The sequence below is a fragment of the Strongylocentrotus purpuratus genome, unplaced genomic scaffold (assembly GCF_000002235.5).
Source record: "Strongylocentrotus purpuratus isolate Spur 01 unplaced genomic scaffold, Spur_5.0 spur5_scaffold_6, whole genome shotgun sequence".
Lineage (NCBI taxonomy): Eukaryota > Metazoa > Echinodermata > Echinoidea > Camarodonta > Strongylocentrotidae > Strongylocentrotus > Strongylocentrotus purpuratus.
In genome coordinates, this window is record NW_022145612.1 from 45,464,100 (window position 1) to 45,482,013 (window position 17,914).

Sequence of the window (17,914 nt, forward strand, 5' to 3'; positions counted from 1 at the left end):
TGACCAGATATAAAATGTGTTCATATGAGAATAAAAAAGGGGCACTTACCGGTATGATAAAGGAAAATGTGCATTTGTTAATAGAAAAGGAGCACCGATCAGATCTGAGGGTGCTTTTATGAGAGGGGGGGGGGGGAAGCGGCTCTTACGAGTAAAAAAAAAGAGAAAAAAGAAGCGCATGTGAAAATAAACGGAACACTTATCAGAAATGAAAGTGATGACTTATAAGTAGGGGAAGGGGCACTTATGAGAAAGAAAAAGGGGTACTTTGCATATAGGTAAAAAGGGGCATTTATGAGAAGGGGAAGGAGCTCTTTTTTAATGGGGACATTTATCATAAGCAAAAGGGGCACTTATTAGAAAGAAAAGGCTGCACATGTGAAAATAAAAGGTGCGCTTATCGGAGTTAGAAATGGGAAGGGGCATTTCTTATACAATAAAAGGGGCACTTGTCAAAGTAAAAGGGGCGCTTTTCGTACCTAAAAAGGGACACTTACTAGAAATTAAAAATGGCACTTATGAAAATGGAAAATGGACACTTATTGCAAAGGAAAATGGGAACTTGTCGAAGGAGAAAGGGGCACTTATCATATGTAAAAACTAATATGGGGATCCAGCCGGCGCCAAGAGGGGGGGGGGGCCTAATCCCTGAGAAAATATTTAGCGTTGACTCAGCCAGCCGGTGAATAAACGGGGGGGGGGGGGGGAGTAAGAGCACTCTTGTTTTTTCCAGTTCGTGAGCAAATTCTTTTTTATTAATTGTTTTATTTTTTATTTTATTTCTTTTGTCAGGGGGGAGGGGGCGGGCCCGTCGGGCTACTCCCGGTGGATCCGCGCCTTCCCTTGCCCTCACCCCTGGCCCCTGGGAGCCCAAACATTCTTAAGAACAGTCCGTGTCCCCTTTATATATGTGTATTAATAATAGTGCTCGTTTTGAAAACGTCCCTTCTCTATGCCAAGGTAACGAATTGTCCTATGTTCAAGAATATATAACCTTGTTTACGTTACCAAAAGTCATTGGCCCGAATTCACAAAGCAATTAGGTTTGAGCTCAAACCTCATTTTGTTTCGCTAAACCTCCTTTTGTTCTTTACAAACCAGGTTTGTAAAAAATGCGTAAAACGCGTCATAATGACGTACGAAAACCTTGGTCTGAGCTCAAACCTCCTTTGTGAATTCGGGCCATTATGTTTGAAAAGACGTAGATATAAAAACTATATGTGCTGTAATACACAAGATTTTGCGATCACCCCTCATCTCCCCGGAAACAATATAGCCCCTAACATATGCCCCTAATTTACAATATTGAATTATAGCAATTTTTCTCAAATTTCTTCCAAAAGTCGCTCGCATTAAAGGTCTTATTCATTTTTTCATTATGAGATTGTACATAAAACCCCATCAGGATGAATGAGAACTAATCGGTCGCATTATAAACTCAAAAAATATTTTAAAATAATTGCTCCCTAGCTTTGCTCTCGCTCGCAATTCACACCATCGGTATAGGCCTAAAGTATGGCTGAAGCAGTTTTTTGGACCACGTAAAGAGAAGAATTTGAACAGCATCCCTGATAATGATTGTATGCATTGCAATATTATTTAGAGCTTAATGCATAACAATGTCTGAAAATTGTATATTTTTCCGCTTTGAAGTCACTCTTTGTCGGATGGTTCTTTTTCAAGAAAGTTTTTGTTGTTGTTGCCCCCCCCCCCCCTCCCCCCTCACCCCCCCCCCCCCCCCCCCCCCCCCATCCTCACTTTGGAAGACGCTCGGTCGCCATTGTCGACCAGTTCTTTCTCCACACATTTTTGGGAAACTTCTTATTTATCATGTTCGCCACGGGAATCTTCCAGGCTATTGCGTAATAAATAGGCCACGCCCAGTTGTTTCTCATCAGGATGTATCGCACCATTATTGCGAGAACCCGTGGACCATAATGCGAGAGCACGCCCTTCACTCAAGCCAAGACCGCTGATATGACTTATTGTCTAAAAATAGAATGAAACTTGAGTCCTGTATAAATGGGAAAGTACATCGAGTAGCTCTGCAGATTTTTGTTTAGCTTCAGAGAATCGTCATTGCAGAGACGAGTAAGTTACTCTGGCGTTTTTGTCTTTCTTTCTCTCTCACTCTTATATTTGTTATTGGCTATATAAAATAGATTCAAGCATACATTCATTTTTAGAAGGTCTAATTTATTAATTAACTCTATGGTATTGTTTGTTCTGTTTATGAAGGGAGACGCGTGGAAATAAAGGTATGGTATTTATGTCATTTTTTTATCAAATTAAAGGCAAATGTTCAATTTTACATTTTGAGTTCCGTCGGGCCATCTCGAAAGAGGTTTTCTTTGATTTTGAATATTCACGTAAACCTTTTATGCGTTTTATTTGAAAAATATTGACTCTACTCCTTTTCTGAGTAAATTAGGAAACATTGTGGATCCCCAAAATCAAATTAAGCGGTATGTTCTCAGTTACATGTTCTATGACTTTGAAAATTCCCGGTGACCGTAGCAGACGCTATTTCAGAAACGTCATTTGGGGGTACGAGTATTGCTTCATTTGTCCTACCCCCTATAGGAGCAATTGCGAGGTGTGGCTCGCATATGAACAACACGGGATGAGTACATAATCAAGGGGTGTAATCTGCCTCTTCCTGGTACTATTTTATGAAATTTGGTAAGTACGAAATGTTTTTGTGCCAAGAAACGTTACCACATTATAAAAGAGTACTTGAAATTAATGTCTATTCATGATAACTTATTATTCTATGGCTATTTCTTGTGATAAAAGGGCCACTTTGTCGAAGTTCTGAGTATTTGTAGCCAGCTATTCCTTCTCGTTACACAGGCATTGCACACATAGTCAGGTGTGTGAATTCGATTGTATTGTTTGTGTGAAACGACTGTGTCTTGGCAGAACTGAGCGTGAAGTATTCCATGAATCGTTTGACTATTTGTGTTACATTTGTACCGTATCATTAAAAAGGGGGCTGTCAGTAAGTAATTTTGTTTTCAAAGGCTCAAATAATCTAAATTTGTGCTTTGGGATGTAAATTTCTCTGGGAAACCTTAAAATATTGCCACCATGCCACTTGTGATTTACTGCAGTGAGTGAGCAGGTCCTGCTCATTGCTGTTTATCATTGCAATTTGCATGCATGCACTGCTGTATATGTATGGCCATGGAGGACATTTGTCTGTGTCAGCTTTGTGTTCATGTCCGTAGACTTTACATGCAATGATAAATGAGCATTTCATATGATATGAATTAAGATCGTCAGTCATGCTTGATTTAGTTCATTGATCGATCAATGTGAATCTATCCAATTACTTCGTCAGTAGGGGTGCTGGTCCGAGGATGAGGATTGTCCGCATTTTTGTGGACGATCCGTATTACCGATCCGCACGTTGGCAATACGAAAAACAAATTCTGCATTGATGCACTTCTCGAATACGCAGCAGAGACTTGCATGTTGTGAAGGATAAATCCTCTGGAAGACGGACAACTCTTAAAAGTAGACAGTGAACTGGGAGTATTTTACTACGCGGAATACTTTTTTCGCATTGCCAGTGCGGATTGATAACCCTACGCCCCCCAGAGCGAAAGATGCTTATTATTAAGGACGAGATTTGTCCGCGTTTACGAAGATATCCTTTATGCGGGCGATCCTTATCCTCGGACCAGCGCCCCAACTGTTTGTTGTTGCATGGTCTAGTCAATGACGAAGAGTAGACAGAAATAACCGTCTGGTATGGGGAATTCTTTAATAAAACTGACATTTGTAGAGTAACCCTTACACCATACACAGGGTTGGGGGGGGGGGGGGGGATAACTAGCATTTTTGTAAAGCTACATGTACTGCTTGCGATAAGATCGGCAATCATATACAAACTGCGTTGCGTAAGCCGTAACCTCTCCTCACTAACCCATACGATATACTTCAGGTTCAGTCTCTGTATGGAACGGTCAGTGGAGCCAGAAATAGTCTGGGCAGGAGAATCATCAATATTAGAGACTGAAGCTTTTGGTCTAGTCTGTGACATGTCCTGGACTTCAGATACATAGACATAGACATAGATGTGGCAGTGCTGGTGTACTAGCCTGGAAGACACGCTAGAAGTAGGATGTCACGCCATCAGCGCCCAGACATGCTGTGCATGCGCACGATGTCAATAACGAGGGAGCGATGGCATCATGTGCAATGTCACAACAAAGGAGGAGGAGTTTGACGATGGAGCTTAACAGGCGCCGCAGCTTAGTAACATGCCTATGCTTTGCCTATCACGCGACACAGATAGTTGTTTGGGCTGCACAGCTGTTGAGCAAATTTAGAACGTCATGTACTTGTAACTTGTAAGCTTTTATGAAACTTTTTCTCAAACTAAAAAAAGTAAAAAATCTAAGAGATTGGTAGCACAAATGCATTAAAATATGTGTTACTAATAACATTTAAGAATTTATAACTCAAGTTTGCTTTTGTGACAAACAAATCAAAATTTGCAGGAAGGGTATACCGTAACTCATATTCAAATGATATAAGACTCCTGATTTTATTTCTATTCAAGAAAATAATGAAAACAAAATATTTAATGACTTACATTTTTAACATGTATTTATTGAATAATAATGTCATATGTACATGTATGTGGTGTTGTAAAAAGATATGACAGGTTGGAGTCTTGATTAGTCTCTTGTTAGGGAATTTGTCGCTCATCTTAGCAAATATGTTTTTGTTCAAATTTCTTAGTGGGCAAGTTAGGCCACAGTGTCTAGATTTTTTTTTATCTTGAGAGTATCATGAAACAATCCCCTGGGGTCTTGAGCACACCCAATGCACATAGGTTGGGTTTGACAAAATTTAAAAAGCCCCTGTAAATCACTAACCCATACTCCTGAGTCCTGATGCTTCCTAAGCTATGAAAATTGCTTTGAAAGCACCACGTTTGGATCGCTGTGTACTTGTGTTGAGCCAGCCAACTGTACTAGCAAAATATTGGTACCTGAAAAAGGCTGATGACGCATTGCCAATAGACTGACTGTATGGAAGCAGGGACTTGATGTAGTGTAAATGGTGTGGAGAATGTCGCTGAATGCATGGGGAAGTTACAGACCCCGCTCGTCTTGAGCTAGCCACTGTGTCGCTAGCAGGTCTAAAATAAATGGATACACTTTTAGATTTTTTAATAACGGTACACGCTGGTTAAAAAAAAAAGATAATCTTAACTTAAAAGAATGTATTATTTTTCAAATGACATGCTAGGGCTATGGCTTGCTGTACAGTTATTATATTGGCAACTTGTTATCACTTATCAGCCTTTCTCTGATACTGATATTTTGCATGCTTTAGTTGGCAGGCTCAAACAAATTACGGGAGTAGCAGGGGGCAGAGCCCCCCGAAGCTGGTGGATTTAGGGCTTTCTAATAGCCCAAATGGGGCATTTTTAATATCATTTCATTCCACCATATAATCAATCATGATTTCATATTGATGTGATAAAATTAGTACAATTCCTGGGTACAATTACACTGGAGGTATATTTATATGAAGTTTTTTATGTGCAATAAACACGGGAATTGTCAAAATAAAGTGAAAATCAAACGAACAAAAACAAGATATTTTCCAGAGATGTTAAAATTGGTATCCAATCGTAAGCTAATTGTTGTTCAGACCTTAAGTTTAAATTTGTACAAAATGGTAAAAACTATAAATTTCCCTTGCTTCCTGTTTGTTAAGCAGGCATTTTGGGCTCAAATTCGACTGCAACTTCTTGATTTAACTGAGTATTTAATTCTAAAATATATATTTTCTTTCTTTCTTTCTGTTTTTTGTTTTGTTGTTGCAACAGTCGCGCGCCACTCCAACTGACAGCAAGTGCCACAAATAGCGCGCGCCACCAGTTGAGAAGGCCTGCTTTAGAGGCTGTATTCAGAAAAATATGTTATCTTTTATTTTAGGGAAAACTGAAAAGGATGTTAATTGTCATTGTTTTACTACGTCAAAGATAACTCCATTTTCAGAATGCTGGTCCCCTTGTGTATGTTTACCGGTAGTTATTTTTAGCCACCACCCCCTTGGTCACACTAAATTATTTCTCCCACTCCCTTAGAAATACTCTACTAAAATTCATGAATTCCACTTCCTCTACCCTGTAACCGATAATCGGATAGGGGGCCAATCGCTGCTGATTTTACACAAATCAGATGATACGATCTGATCGCGGATCAATTTAAGTTGACCAGAAGATCGAATGGCAATGAGAAAATAATTGTGTGCCCTCAAAAAGTGCTGAAAATGGTTTTCGGCTATCAGATACTAAAAATCACAAAGCTGGGACTAATTTTTCATTTAGAGTTGTTGTAGACCATGTTCGTTGATATTAAGTGCCTTTCCATGACTTTGAAGTTAATAAAGATTAGTCTAAAAGAAGAGGCAGAACATGTGAGCCGCCATTAAGGATAGTAAACTCCTCTAGAAGAAAGCTGAAAAATAAGAGAAGCAGACTGGTGAAATTTTAAATGAAATCAGACAAAAGATGAGAAATGAGATTTGAGAAAGTCATGAAGTTTTGAATGTTGTAATGGCAATAGATGAAGGCTCTTCAAATGGAGTGAATCGGTACTTCAGTAGTGTCTCTGACTCTCTGCAAAGTAGTGGCGGACATCTTTCCCATTTGATCCAACACACAAAATGACTATAATTTTTATTTTTCATTAATGAACGACTTCTCTTACTCTCTTTTTTTTAGAGGACCTATAATAATATGAAGGTACTTGGGAGAAAAACAGAAAATTAATGATATTGTTGTACACACAACAAACAGGAGATTTGTCTGTGTCTACATAACAATCCATGAACCAATTTGAGATTTGTACCCATTTTTGTGATATCAAACATGTATCTCATTTTGTTTATCTCATTTTTCTGCTTTCATAAATGATTGAAAATTCATAATGAAGTGATCTGCCTTTTAAGACATTGTGAAATTTTGTTCTGATAATATATATGGAAAAATAAGTTCTTACAGATTTCCACAATACTAATACAGTAAATGTTTCATACTTAAATTCAGCTGCATAAATTTAGTAGCAAATGTATGAGAGCAGAAAATGTAAACAAATATATAGGTACCGGTAAGCAAACGAAGCTACATGTACATGTATTTTATACATGTACATGTAGCTCCATTGTGATACTTTATAAAATCATCTTGGTGAATGTTGTCTTTTCATAGTTTTTTCAAAGTCACTGTTGAGGTAGCAATATTTTGAAATTCTCTCTTGTGCTACTACATTTTTAAACTACATGTAGTTTGATTGCTTAATGTCATCCCTGATGCAATGCTTGGTGATCAGTTGTTTGCATTCCTGAGGGGAGTTGCCCCATTTCACTGCGCTGACCAACATATATGAGTCAGGCCCCCTATGGAGCATGGTTTCAGATTATTGCAGCACTTCGAGTTCGGTCTCTCTCATGATCTCACTTTTTCTACCGTGACCAAATAGAGACTGTCTTTAAGATGTACATGTGAGCACGTTCTCTCTCTCTCTCTCTCTCTCTCTCTCTTATGTTGGAATAAGTTAGGTCAAATTAGGACGCCTGATTTATCATGCTAAGTGATATTACTTTAAGGAAAAAGAAATTAAAAGAAAATCACGCATGTACAGGCATACTTTTTTTGACAGATCTACATGTATGCATTTAATGTTATTGGGTAAATTGAAAGGTTCTGAAAAAAATTTAAACTGCTAAAGAATAAAAATTTATTTTTCTCTGTAATTTTTGAGAGGGTAAAAAAGAATTTACATGTATTGTATTTCCTGAATTCCTGCCAATAATTGTAATTCCACATGAGCGACCAGCATGTGTGAAACCAATTAGAAAATGTATTGCATGCATTTTGACAAATATTTTGTGTAAAAAAACACTGTGCAGAGGAGATTAGCTGAGTGTCTACAGGCAAATTTATTTAAAAAAATGGACAAAATTTGAAAACAAATATCATGTACCGTATCTTTTGATACAGCTTAAAAAATGAAAGGATATATTCAACACAATTTTTTCCAATAACCTGTTCTTCATCAAAATTAAGAATAGATTATTATTTAATGAAAACATGTCAAGTGAAAATGAGATGGCCTGCATGCACAATATACATGTAGAGTGAGCTATGTATACCCCCATCACTTATAAATGTTTCACCCCCCCCCCCCCACACCAACTGAGCAAATTATCAGCTGTAGGCTTGGTACACCTGCTGAGTTTCATTTCGGCATGGCATCAACAACTAGAAATTAGTATTATAGCTATGCAAGAAGAAGCATGCGTGAAGAAGAGGGGGAAGAGAGAGAGAATTGCCTGTCTTCATCAGCTCGAGTTTGCCAAATAACCCGCTATTTTCAAACTCGGGATATTATCCCGAAGCTCGAAATTGCAACTTCACCAGACCGATAATACGCTCATCGCTAACTAGTTCAGACGTACGCAAATAGCAGGATATTTTGGAAACAAGACCAAGAATCCTGTGGATATTTTCTCGACCAAATATCCCGCTAATTGCAACTGCGGGCTGATGAAGACGCAAATTAACTGGTGAATTAGTGATCGGGATAGTTAGAATAGCAGGTTATTTTGCAAACTCAAGCTGATGAAGACAGGCCTTGAGAGTCAGATATCCCATTCTTAATCTAGAGGTGAAAGTGCAGCAGGTCTTCGGGAAATACAACATGGTAGATTGTGCTACACTGTATCTCTTGTAAATGAGAACAGTCATGTACATTTACATGTCGGCAGATCAAGTGCACACCTGGAAGTCGTTTGATCATGATCGCCTCTGTCTGATTCAATGTTTTTCATGTTATTGTGTAAACTTGAATTTCGTTACAAGAAGTTGATGATTCTGAATGTAAGCTGGTTGAAATTCACAATACATGTACATGCACCATACCTGTTGTTATGTTTCAACTTGAAATGCTCTTCTGCACTCTACATGTCAATTGTGACTCGGTCATTGTGGTTTTCCCAATATAGTGCTGTGATATATACATACATACATGTACATGTACAACAGTACATGTGACGGCAACATTTGTTGCATAACAAAATCATGATCCATGATACAGGTGAAATCAACTTTCATAAATATTATTATTACAGGACTAACTTTAAAGGAACCTCACACCGATGTCACCACCTAGATTATCTTGCTTTTACAGGTACATCAACTTTTAGACTTTTTTTCCACCAATCTTGGAGGAATAAGGACCTGCAAACAGCAATTTAATAATTTTCCCTTTTTTTTCTCTCTCCTTGGTTACAGTGTGAAAAACTAAGACAATGGCTGCTATAAGGAAAAAGTTGGTTATCGTTGGAGATGGTGCTTGTGGAAAGACGTGTCTGCTCATAGTATTTAGCAAAGACCAGTTCCCTGAAGTCTACGTCCCAACTGTGTTTGAGAACTATGTAGCTGATATAGAAGTAGACGGTAAACAAGTGAGTAAAAAATAATGTTTTCTTTTGTTTTGAATGAAATATTGATGAACATAGATGGAAACAGTAGACGGGCAGTCATATTTGTCTAGTTATTGTTATTGATCTTATTACATGTATATCATTATTTTTTGTATCAAATGACTTTTGGTAATGCAACAATGGCCTGAAAATTATATTAAAATAATCCTTTCCATTTATTCTCTGGGTTGTGATTTTTTCATTTAGTATGAAGAAATCAAATTGGAATCTGTAGTCACGAAAGATCCTACAAAAGATAAATTCTTCCAAATATTTGTAAATGAAGCTCAGCCACACACATCTCAAACTTAATTACTACATTGGACACAACTGTAGATGACATAGAAACAATTCAGAAATAATTTTTGTTAGTATCTAGACATGACACTGTCACACTACATGTATGATCAAAAGATAAGTTGAAGGGGCAGCATTTGCAATTCTGTAAAATAACTGTGGTGGTAGCGGTAGGTGAAAAGGATATTTTAGCATCTAGAAATGGGCAAAATGCAGAGAATTGTAGAATCAGTGTGAATTCTAGTATATCTATAATCCTTTCCCATCTGGGTAAACAGAAAGTGAGTACTGCAAATTTGCATAGAAAGAAATTACAGGAAAGAAGTTTTGAAGTTTTGAAAAAATCTTTAATGATAAAAGTGTTTGTGATGTGAAATTACATGCGTGTTGCATCTCTTTATACTGTCAAATTAATTGTTGATCTTCCCTCTATTTTAAATCCATTTCTCAGGTTGAGTTGGCATTATGGGATACAGCAGGTCAAGAAGACTACGACAGACTGAGACCGCTCTCATATCCAGACACAGACGTTATACTCATGTGCTTTTCAATTGACAACCCAGACAGTTTAGAAAACATCCCAGAAAAATGGACACCAGAGGTATGGTTTTCTCATCTTCATCTTTGTAGATTCAAGATTTGTATCTAGCATTGCATATTATAGGATCATTTTCAAAGATTCAGCTGGAAAGAGTCATAAAATACTGTTACCTGTAATATACTTATTTCAAGAACTCGGGGCACTTATAGAATCATTGTTATGCCTCCGCCACCGAAGGTGGTGCCGGAGGCATCATGTTTTCGGGTTGTCCGTCCGTACGTCCGTACGTCCGTCCGTACGTCTGTACGTCCGTCCGTACGTCCGTACGTCCGTCCCGTTTGACCGTTATCACAATATCTCAAGAACCATTTAAGATTTAAACTTAAGACTCGGGAATAGTATTTATCACCATAGGAAGACGATCTGATTAGATTTTGGAGTACGTAGGTCAAAGGTCACAGGTCACAGAGGTCAACTTATGAAATTCCTTGTATTGAGTTTGTTAGCGCGATATCTCAAGAACCATTTGAGATTTAAACTTCAAACTTAAGGATAGTATGTATCACCATAGGAAGACGATCTGATTAGATTTTGGAGCACGTAGGTCAAAGGTCAAGGGTCACAGAGGTCAACTTATGAAATTCCATACATTGAGATTGTTATCATGATATCTCAAGAACCACTGGAGATGTAAAAACTTCAAACTTAAGGATAGTATGTATCGCCATAGGAAGACGATCTGATTAGATTTTGGAGCACGTAGGTCAAAGGTCAAGGGTCATAGAGGTCAACTTATGAAATTCCATACATTGAGATTGTTATCATGATATCTCAAGAACCACTGGAGATGTAAAAACTTCAAACTTAAGGATAGTATGTATCACCATAGGAAGACGATCTGATTAGATTTTGGAGCACGTAGGTCAAAGATCAAGGGTCACAGAGGTCAACTTATGAAATTCCATACATTGAGTTGTTATCATAATATCTCAAGAACCACTGGAGATTTAAACTTCAAACTTAATGATAGTGTGTATCACCATAGGAAGACAATCTGATTAGATTTTGGAGCACGTAGGTCAAAGGTCAAGGGTCACAGAGGTCAACTTATGAAATTCCATACATTGAGATTGTTATCATGATATCTCAAGAACCACTGGAGATTTAAACTCCAAACTTGTTTAAATTGCTCTATGGCGGAGGCATCATTTTCGACTGCGCGCAGTCAAAATTCCATCTAGTTCCTATTGTTTTGTTTTTTTATATTGGAGCTTATGAACGCAATTATTGTTTCAAGCCCATGTTACAGGTAGAAGCTTCGATTTCTATTTAGATATTCAATGTATGTATAGATACATGTAGCACAGCTAAATGTACATGTAAGGGTGCAAATGATAATATTTCAAAGAATATGTCAACAGGTCACTTTTATTCAGACCCCTTTTCCCATTTCTTCCACCCATTGAAATAGGTGAAGCACTTTTGCCCTAATGTACCTGTCATCTTGGTCGGTAACAAGAAAGATCTTCGAAATGACGATGCCACAAAACGGGAACTGAGTAAGATGAAGCAGGAACCGGTGAAATTTAATGATGCCCAGACCATGTCAGATAAGATCAACGCCTACAAATACCTAGAATGCTCAGCCAAGTCTAACGATGGTGTCCGGGAAGTGTTTGAGACGGCAACCAGAGCAGCACTACAAGTCAAAAAGAAGAAGTCATCAAAATGCAGCATCTTTTAAGAGAAAGTCTTCATGCGAGCAAGCTGGCAAAGCATGGTAGTGGTCAACAAGAGGTCCTCAAAAGAATAAATGCATTTAATATACATGTATGTGTTTGGGGGACAGAGCGATTATGTAATATTTCTGGATGTGCTTTGGAGGTCAAAGAGAGCAGCGGTAGTGCCAGCATACTTTGTTTAATTGCTGTTGTGATAATAAGAGGCAATTGGCTTAATTTGTAGTTGCAGATTTAACAAAACCACTTTTCTTTCCTTTTCCCTTGAAGAGTTGCTGGTGTCATGTGTTATGTCCAGTCAAGATCAAGAACGACCTCAACTTAAGCATGTCTCTTTTGTATATTTACAAGAGCGTTTATGGCTTCAAGTTACAAAGAGAAGCAGTCAGGTTTGTTTGATGTATACAGAAAATGACAAAGTTGTTTTGCTAGTCAAGGAAAGAGACAAAAATATTTTGATTTCTAACTGAGGAAGGTGTAAACCGTAAGGATCATATGAAATTGAAACTTGAAGATTGTTGCAAAATTTGTATCGTCTATTTTGGGGTAACTAAACTGCATTTGTTCTAATTAATTAACAATAAATGGTCTGATAATTGTCCTACAGCTTTTATTCTAGTTTCAGAGGGAGGAATTAAATAAGTAATTGGTTGAAAAAATAGTGTGATTCATCATATGATAAACACACCAATAGGGAAGCTGGCCACCAAGTTTATGACATCAATTGTTTTAAGCAATTTCTAATATGGAAATCAGAGCATTTTGTTTCTTTTCTTGGGAGTTTCTTCATTGGAGATACTACATGAACATGACCATGTATCCGCAATTTGCTTCTTTGGAAAGAGTTTCAACATGCGAACACCCCCAGAAATCACATAACGGTATATTTATTGACGTGAAATTTGTAAAATTTAAACTTATTGATGTGGGACATGTGCACTTCTTGATTTAATATTTCGGGATTTTTCTTCTTTCCCAAAGGGTTACTATTCTATCTATTCACCTGCACTAGCCTATTTGACCTTCATCCTGTATGCCATCCGCTGTTGGTCATACCGTAGCACTCCGAGTGTGTGTGAAGGTGTGCATGCCACCGGATGGCATCCAACTATCCATTGCTCTAGCAGGATTACATATTGTGAACACTAACCCATTCAGAGACTATCACTGAATGCTGTTGGCTGTTTCACTGAGTGCTCTATGCAAGTAGGTTTTAATTGGTCAGTGGCCAATTTGCATTTGGAGGTTCTTTGATCCTCTCTCTGTGCATTGTGTCATGACTGACTATGACAGGAAGGACATCCTGTCAGGCATTCCAGCAATTCCATTTGTAAAAAACAAAAAACAGATAATGAAATTAAATGAAATTTTAAACAGGGAAGGAAGGATATTAAAAGCATGTACATGTAGGATGTGAAATCCTCTTCATAGGACATGGTGCGTGGCATGTTCCCTGTATGTCTGCACCGATGTAAATTACTGTAAATTCTGAAGAAAAAAAAGGAGAGAATGCGAGTTTGCTTCTCAACAGATTTATAAAAGGGTGCTTTTTCGTCGTTTATTTGCATTATTCATTAGGTTTTTGGAAGACTTTCATAGGGTAATAATGTAACTTATCAAAATGTGTTAGAATTTGGCTGTATGGGAAGTGGAATGGCTATTTACTTGTGTAATTGGTGTACACTTAACACAATGAATGTAGACTACAAGGTAGGAAGCTAACTGGGTTGACTATGAGTTTTAAATGCATTTATGTGGTACTGAATTTATTTTATTATAAGAAAAAAGATAGTCTCTGGCTATGATCTTCAAATGACCTCTCTGGGCAGTCAGGCTCTACCATGTTGATTTTTAAGATAAACACAAGTTGTTGATCTTGAATGTGAAAGTAGTTTGATGAAAATTTCGGCTCGTAAGAAAGCTGACCTCTCTCTGTGATCTCAGAGTCAACGACCATTTAGCACCTATGTCCGAACAAACGGGAATATTTGATTGACCAAGGGGCAATGATAGTTGTTGCACGGCGTTTGCAAAACGATATTATATACACTGTACATTGTTTTTATACGAGTTCTGTCGTAAATAACTAGTACAAGTAAACTGTGGTAGTTGTGTGTTAGTGTATAATGATTGTGAATCTTCAAGACTAAATTTAAGAAAACGTGATGAATATGGCAATGATGGCAGTCAACGTACACCAAGACTCCATTGTCTATATCTCTATCGTAATCCCCATGCACTGCTCGTCCTCAATGTCTAATAATTGTATCATTCACATATACTTATATTTATGGGATATGTTATTTTGTAGACCCTGCACACTACTTGCTCAGTTGATGTGAGGCTTACGACATACTTGCAGGAGCTTTGCTAATTTGTTATGTTTATCTTTGTTTGTAAATGACGGCAGTGTGTTGGTCACTCGACGAGTCCATTCCATGCAAACTGTTCTCTGAAGGGCCTTGTTTCATAAAACCTGCTTCTAAATAACAGCTATCATATTAATCGTAATAATGTAACAAATTTTCTCACAGTCACTCAAGTTCAGTTTCACTCGGTTAACTTGAATCGCTTATTGTAACATTTATAAGAAGTTCTATGAAACATGGCCCAGTTATATGTAAGCAACTTGCCTTGGGGAAAAGTTGAACAGACTTTACCTCCAAACAGCAAAAGCAATTATTCCATTTCTACGAGGATCAAAGAAAGCGGATTATTAAAGAAAAAACAAAGAAAGATGAAACAGTAATCGAAATCGAAGATACATGTATTTGTTTTGGCATACATGTATTTGCAGTGAAATTATTTCTAGAATAATAATGATAATTGTTTTTGCTGTTTAATGGTATGATGTGATTCCTACAACCCTTTCAATGTCATTTTCTTCTATAATTGCTTGGAATTTAAGTGCTGTTTTGTATTTACAAATGTGTGTGCCTATTGTTTCAACAAGTTTGACTGTTTGATCGATAATTTGCAGAATGATGAGGACAGAAACTTGGCTACTTTGATTCTGTCCGAATGTAAAGCATAAAGAGTGATTTCTGCATTTTCATCAGTCGAAAATGTCCTAACTGTTTTTGAGCTTCTTTTCCATGTTACATACTAATGAAAACTCCTATGCTTTATGCCAGACAACTGTCTCCTTTATGTTTATGTATATTATCCTCTTAAATTAAATAGAATTGATTTAGACTTATTTTTATTTACCTTGATTTATCTCAAGTTACTAATGGCAAGGTTCATTCATAGATTATTGTTAACTGGATAGTGAATGATGGGGTTATATATTTTTGTCTTCGTGGAAAATAAAGGGCTTCAGAGAAAATATCAAACTTAAAAAAATAAATATGACATGAAATAGTTCTCAGTTTGTAAATAACAAAAGGTTTGTGATAGGTTTCAGTTAACCTTTCAAATCTCCCATAAAATAAGTTTGGAAACTTGCTGATTATTGATTTAAACTATTGAATTTTAGAATAAATTAGCTGCAAGGTATTATTATGCTCATATTGATGAGATAGTTACAGTGTTAAATTCTCTAAGTAATCTGCTTTATGTATGTTTTCCCCTGTCGTGTCTTTTGTTAGAATGTGATGAAAGAGGACTAAACTGCGTCATATTTTTCCACTTTTTCTTCATGTATTAATAGTTATTGAAAAAGATGTTGTACTAACTAAGCTCTGCATAGACTACTGACTTGTGACATTTCTTGGTATATTTGTGAATTAACTATTACATTAAAAATTAAAGTTTAGAAGGAAAAAAAACACCCACTTGTACATGACCTGCACAAAACGATGCTTTGTTAGCTTATAAGTACAAATGGCCAACAGTGTGTTGTCTTTGTGCCTGCGTATATATATATTTTATATACATATTCCTTCTTTTTTCTTTTTTTTCTTTTTTCTCACTTTTTGAATTTTTCAGTACTGGAGTTTTAAAGTGGAAGATATGTAATCCTTAAATAAAGAGTATCTAGAATGTAGTTGCTTTTAATAGTCAAGTATTAATCTTGGCAAATGGAAAATATTCTAGATAAATGCATATTATAATCTTGTGTATAACATGCTCTCTCAGCGTGATGAAAATGACTTGTGTATTTTATTTCCTTTTTCATTTTCTATTTAGAAGTAGTATATAGTGTCATGTATTAGTATATATATAAACTCTCTCTATCTCTCAAAACGTTGCAGTAGAGCAATTCTGTTGACGTTCCTTTTCTTGATCAATGTTTTGCTATTATTCTTATGGATCAACTGAGCAGAATACATGTGCATATGATTAATAAATTACAGAAGTATGTGGAGTCATATCATTTTTTCCAATCTGTGTCTTTTCATTTAGTCCCTCTCCCTTTATACAAGAAAATTATACAATACATGTTTTGAATACTCGTCTAAGAGCATTAGTGACATGTTCCCGTACCATGAAACAATTTTTTCTTTCTTTTCGGCATATTGTCAAAGATACAAGGGTAGGATTTGGGTTGTAGTTTATGGTTGAACAAACTGTTCCCTTGATAAAGAGAGAGAGAGAGAGAGAGAGAGAGAGAGAGAAGATAGATAGAAAACGATGTGTGACAACTTCACTTCGGTCATCTGCAAATAAGAGGTACAGAATATGCAATGAACAGGCTAGATAGTCGATACATTATTATTCAATTCACTTTAATTCAATTAATTTCGCCAAGCATTAAAAAAAAAAACTTACAGGTTAAAATAAGGCAATATACAAAGTATCACACAATTACAATTACTAACACAGATAAACACAGAAAAACACAGAATTTGTTATTTAACAAACAAAAATAAATATCGTTAAAAACACAAGGGAAGTTGCTCAGGCTGGTAGCAGCTAGAAAGGAGGGGGTCCTAATGTGGGCCTAACAAAATAATCAAATATAAAAATTCTTATGATTTAGTTTAAGATATAATAACAAGTAAAACAAATAACAATTACGTGTAAAATATCATAATGAATTTAATAACCATTAAAATCTTAATTGATTTTCTCATAAAATATTTTCAAAAAATATTTGATCTAATAGTGATTTATCAAGAACACAACACCATAACCAGACTAGTGCTAGATTTTGTAAAAAAAATTGCAATTTGATTGTAATTAATTTTTTCTTCCCCGAACAACGATTACTATTCAACATGAACATGGAATTAAACGGAAGTATCTGGGGTGCAAAGTTCACAACTTAATATCTGTGTTCATACACTGTATGAACAACAACTAAATTACAATATACAAAATACAATAAATACAAAACTCAGAAGCGGATCTAGAGGGGGGGTTGGGGGGGTTGCAACCCCCCCCCCCCCAAAAAAAATCCGGGGACTATTTTTTTAAATCTTATCTTTTTTTTTAAACTTGTAATTTTATTTTATTCTATTTCTATGTATTTATTTCATTTATTATTATTATTATTATTATTATTATTATTATTATTATTATTATTATTATTATTATTTTTTTTTTTTGGGGGGGAGGGGGGGGGGGGAGGGGGGGGGGGGTTGGGCGAACAAATGTCACAGAGTCCCTTGCCCCCCCCCCCCCCCATCAGCTTTTTTGAGGACACGGGCCACCGCCGAAGTGACAAGCTAGGCCAGCGTTGCCGATTCTCATCCCCAAAATCCCCACATTAAAAAAAAAAAAAAAATTGGGGATTGTTGAAGTCTTTGGGGATGAAAAATAAATATTTGGGAATGAAAATAATATTGAGTTTTATGAAAAACGAATTTGGGGATTTTCTGTCAAAATTTGGCAACTTTGGGGATATTTTAAGTGTCGTTTGGGTGGGGATTTTGTGAAG

General features: G+C 36.6%; 1 protein-coding gene across 2 annotated transcripts; it reads left to right on the top strand.

Moving 5' to 3' along the window:
* Window positions 1-2,558: 2,558 nt before the first annotated feature.
* LOC115919514 (ras-like GTP-binding protein RHO) lies at window positions 2,559-16,405 on the top strand. Of its 2 annotated transcripts, none has more exons than XM_030973555.1 (4): window positions 2,559-2,682; window positions 9,323-9,495; window positions 10,262-10,411; window positions 11,823-16,405. In XM_030973555.1, the coding sequence occupies exons 2-4, from the start codon at window positions 9,340-9,342 to the stop codon at window positions 12,093-12,095; spliced, it is 579 nt and encodes a 192-aa protein (XP_030829415.1). In that variant the 5' UTR covers window positions 2,559-2,682; window positions 9,323-9,339; the 3' UTR covers window positions 12,096-16,405. The 2 variants fall into 2 exon arrangements, with proteins under 2 accessions (XP_030829415.1, XP_030829416.1); XM_030973556.1 differs by lacking the exon at window positions 2,559-2,682 and adding an exon at window positions 2,904-3,001.
* Window positions 16,406-17,914: the final 1,509 nt, after the last annotated feature.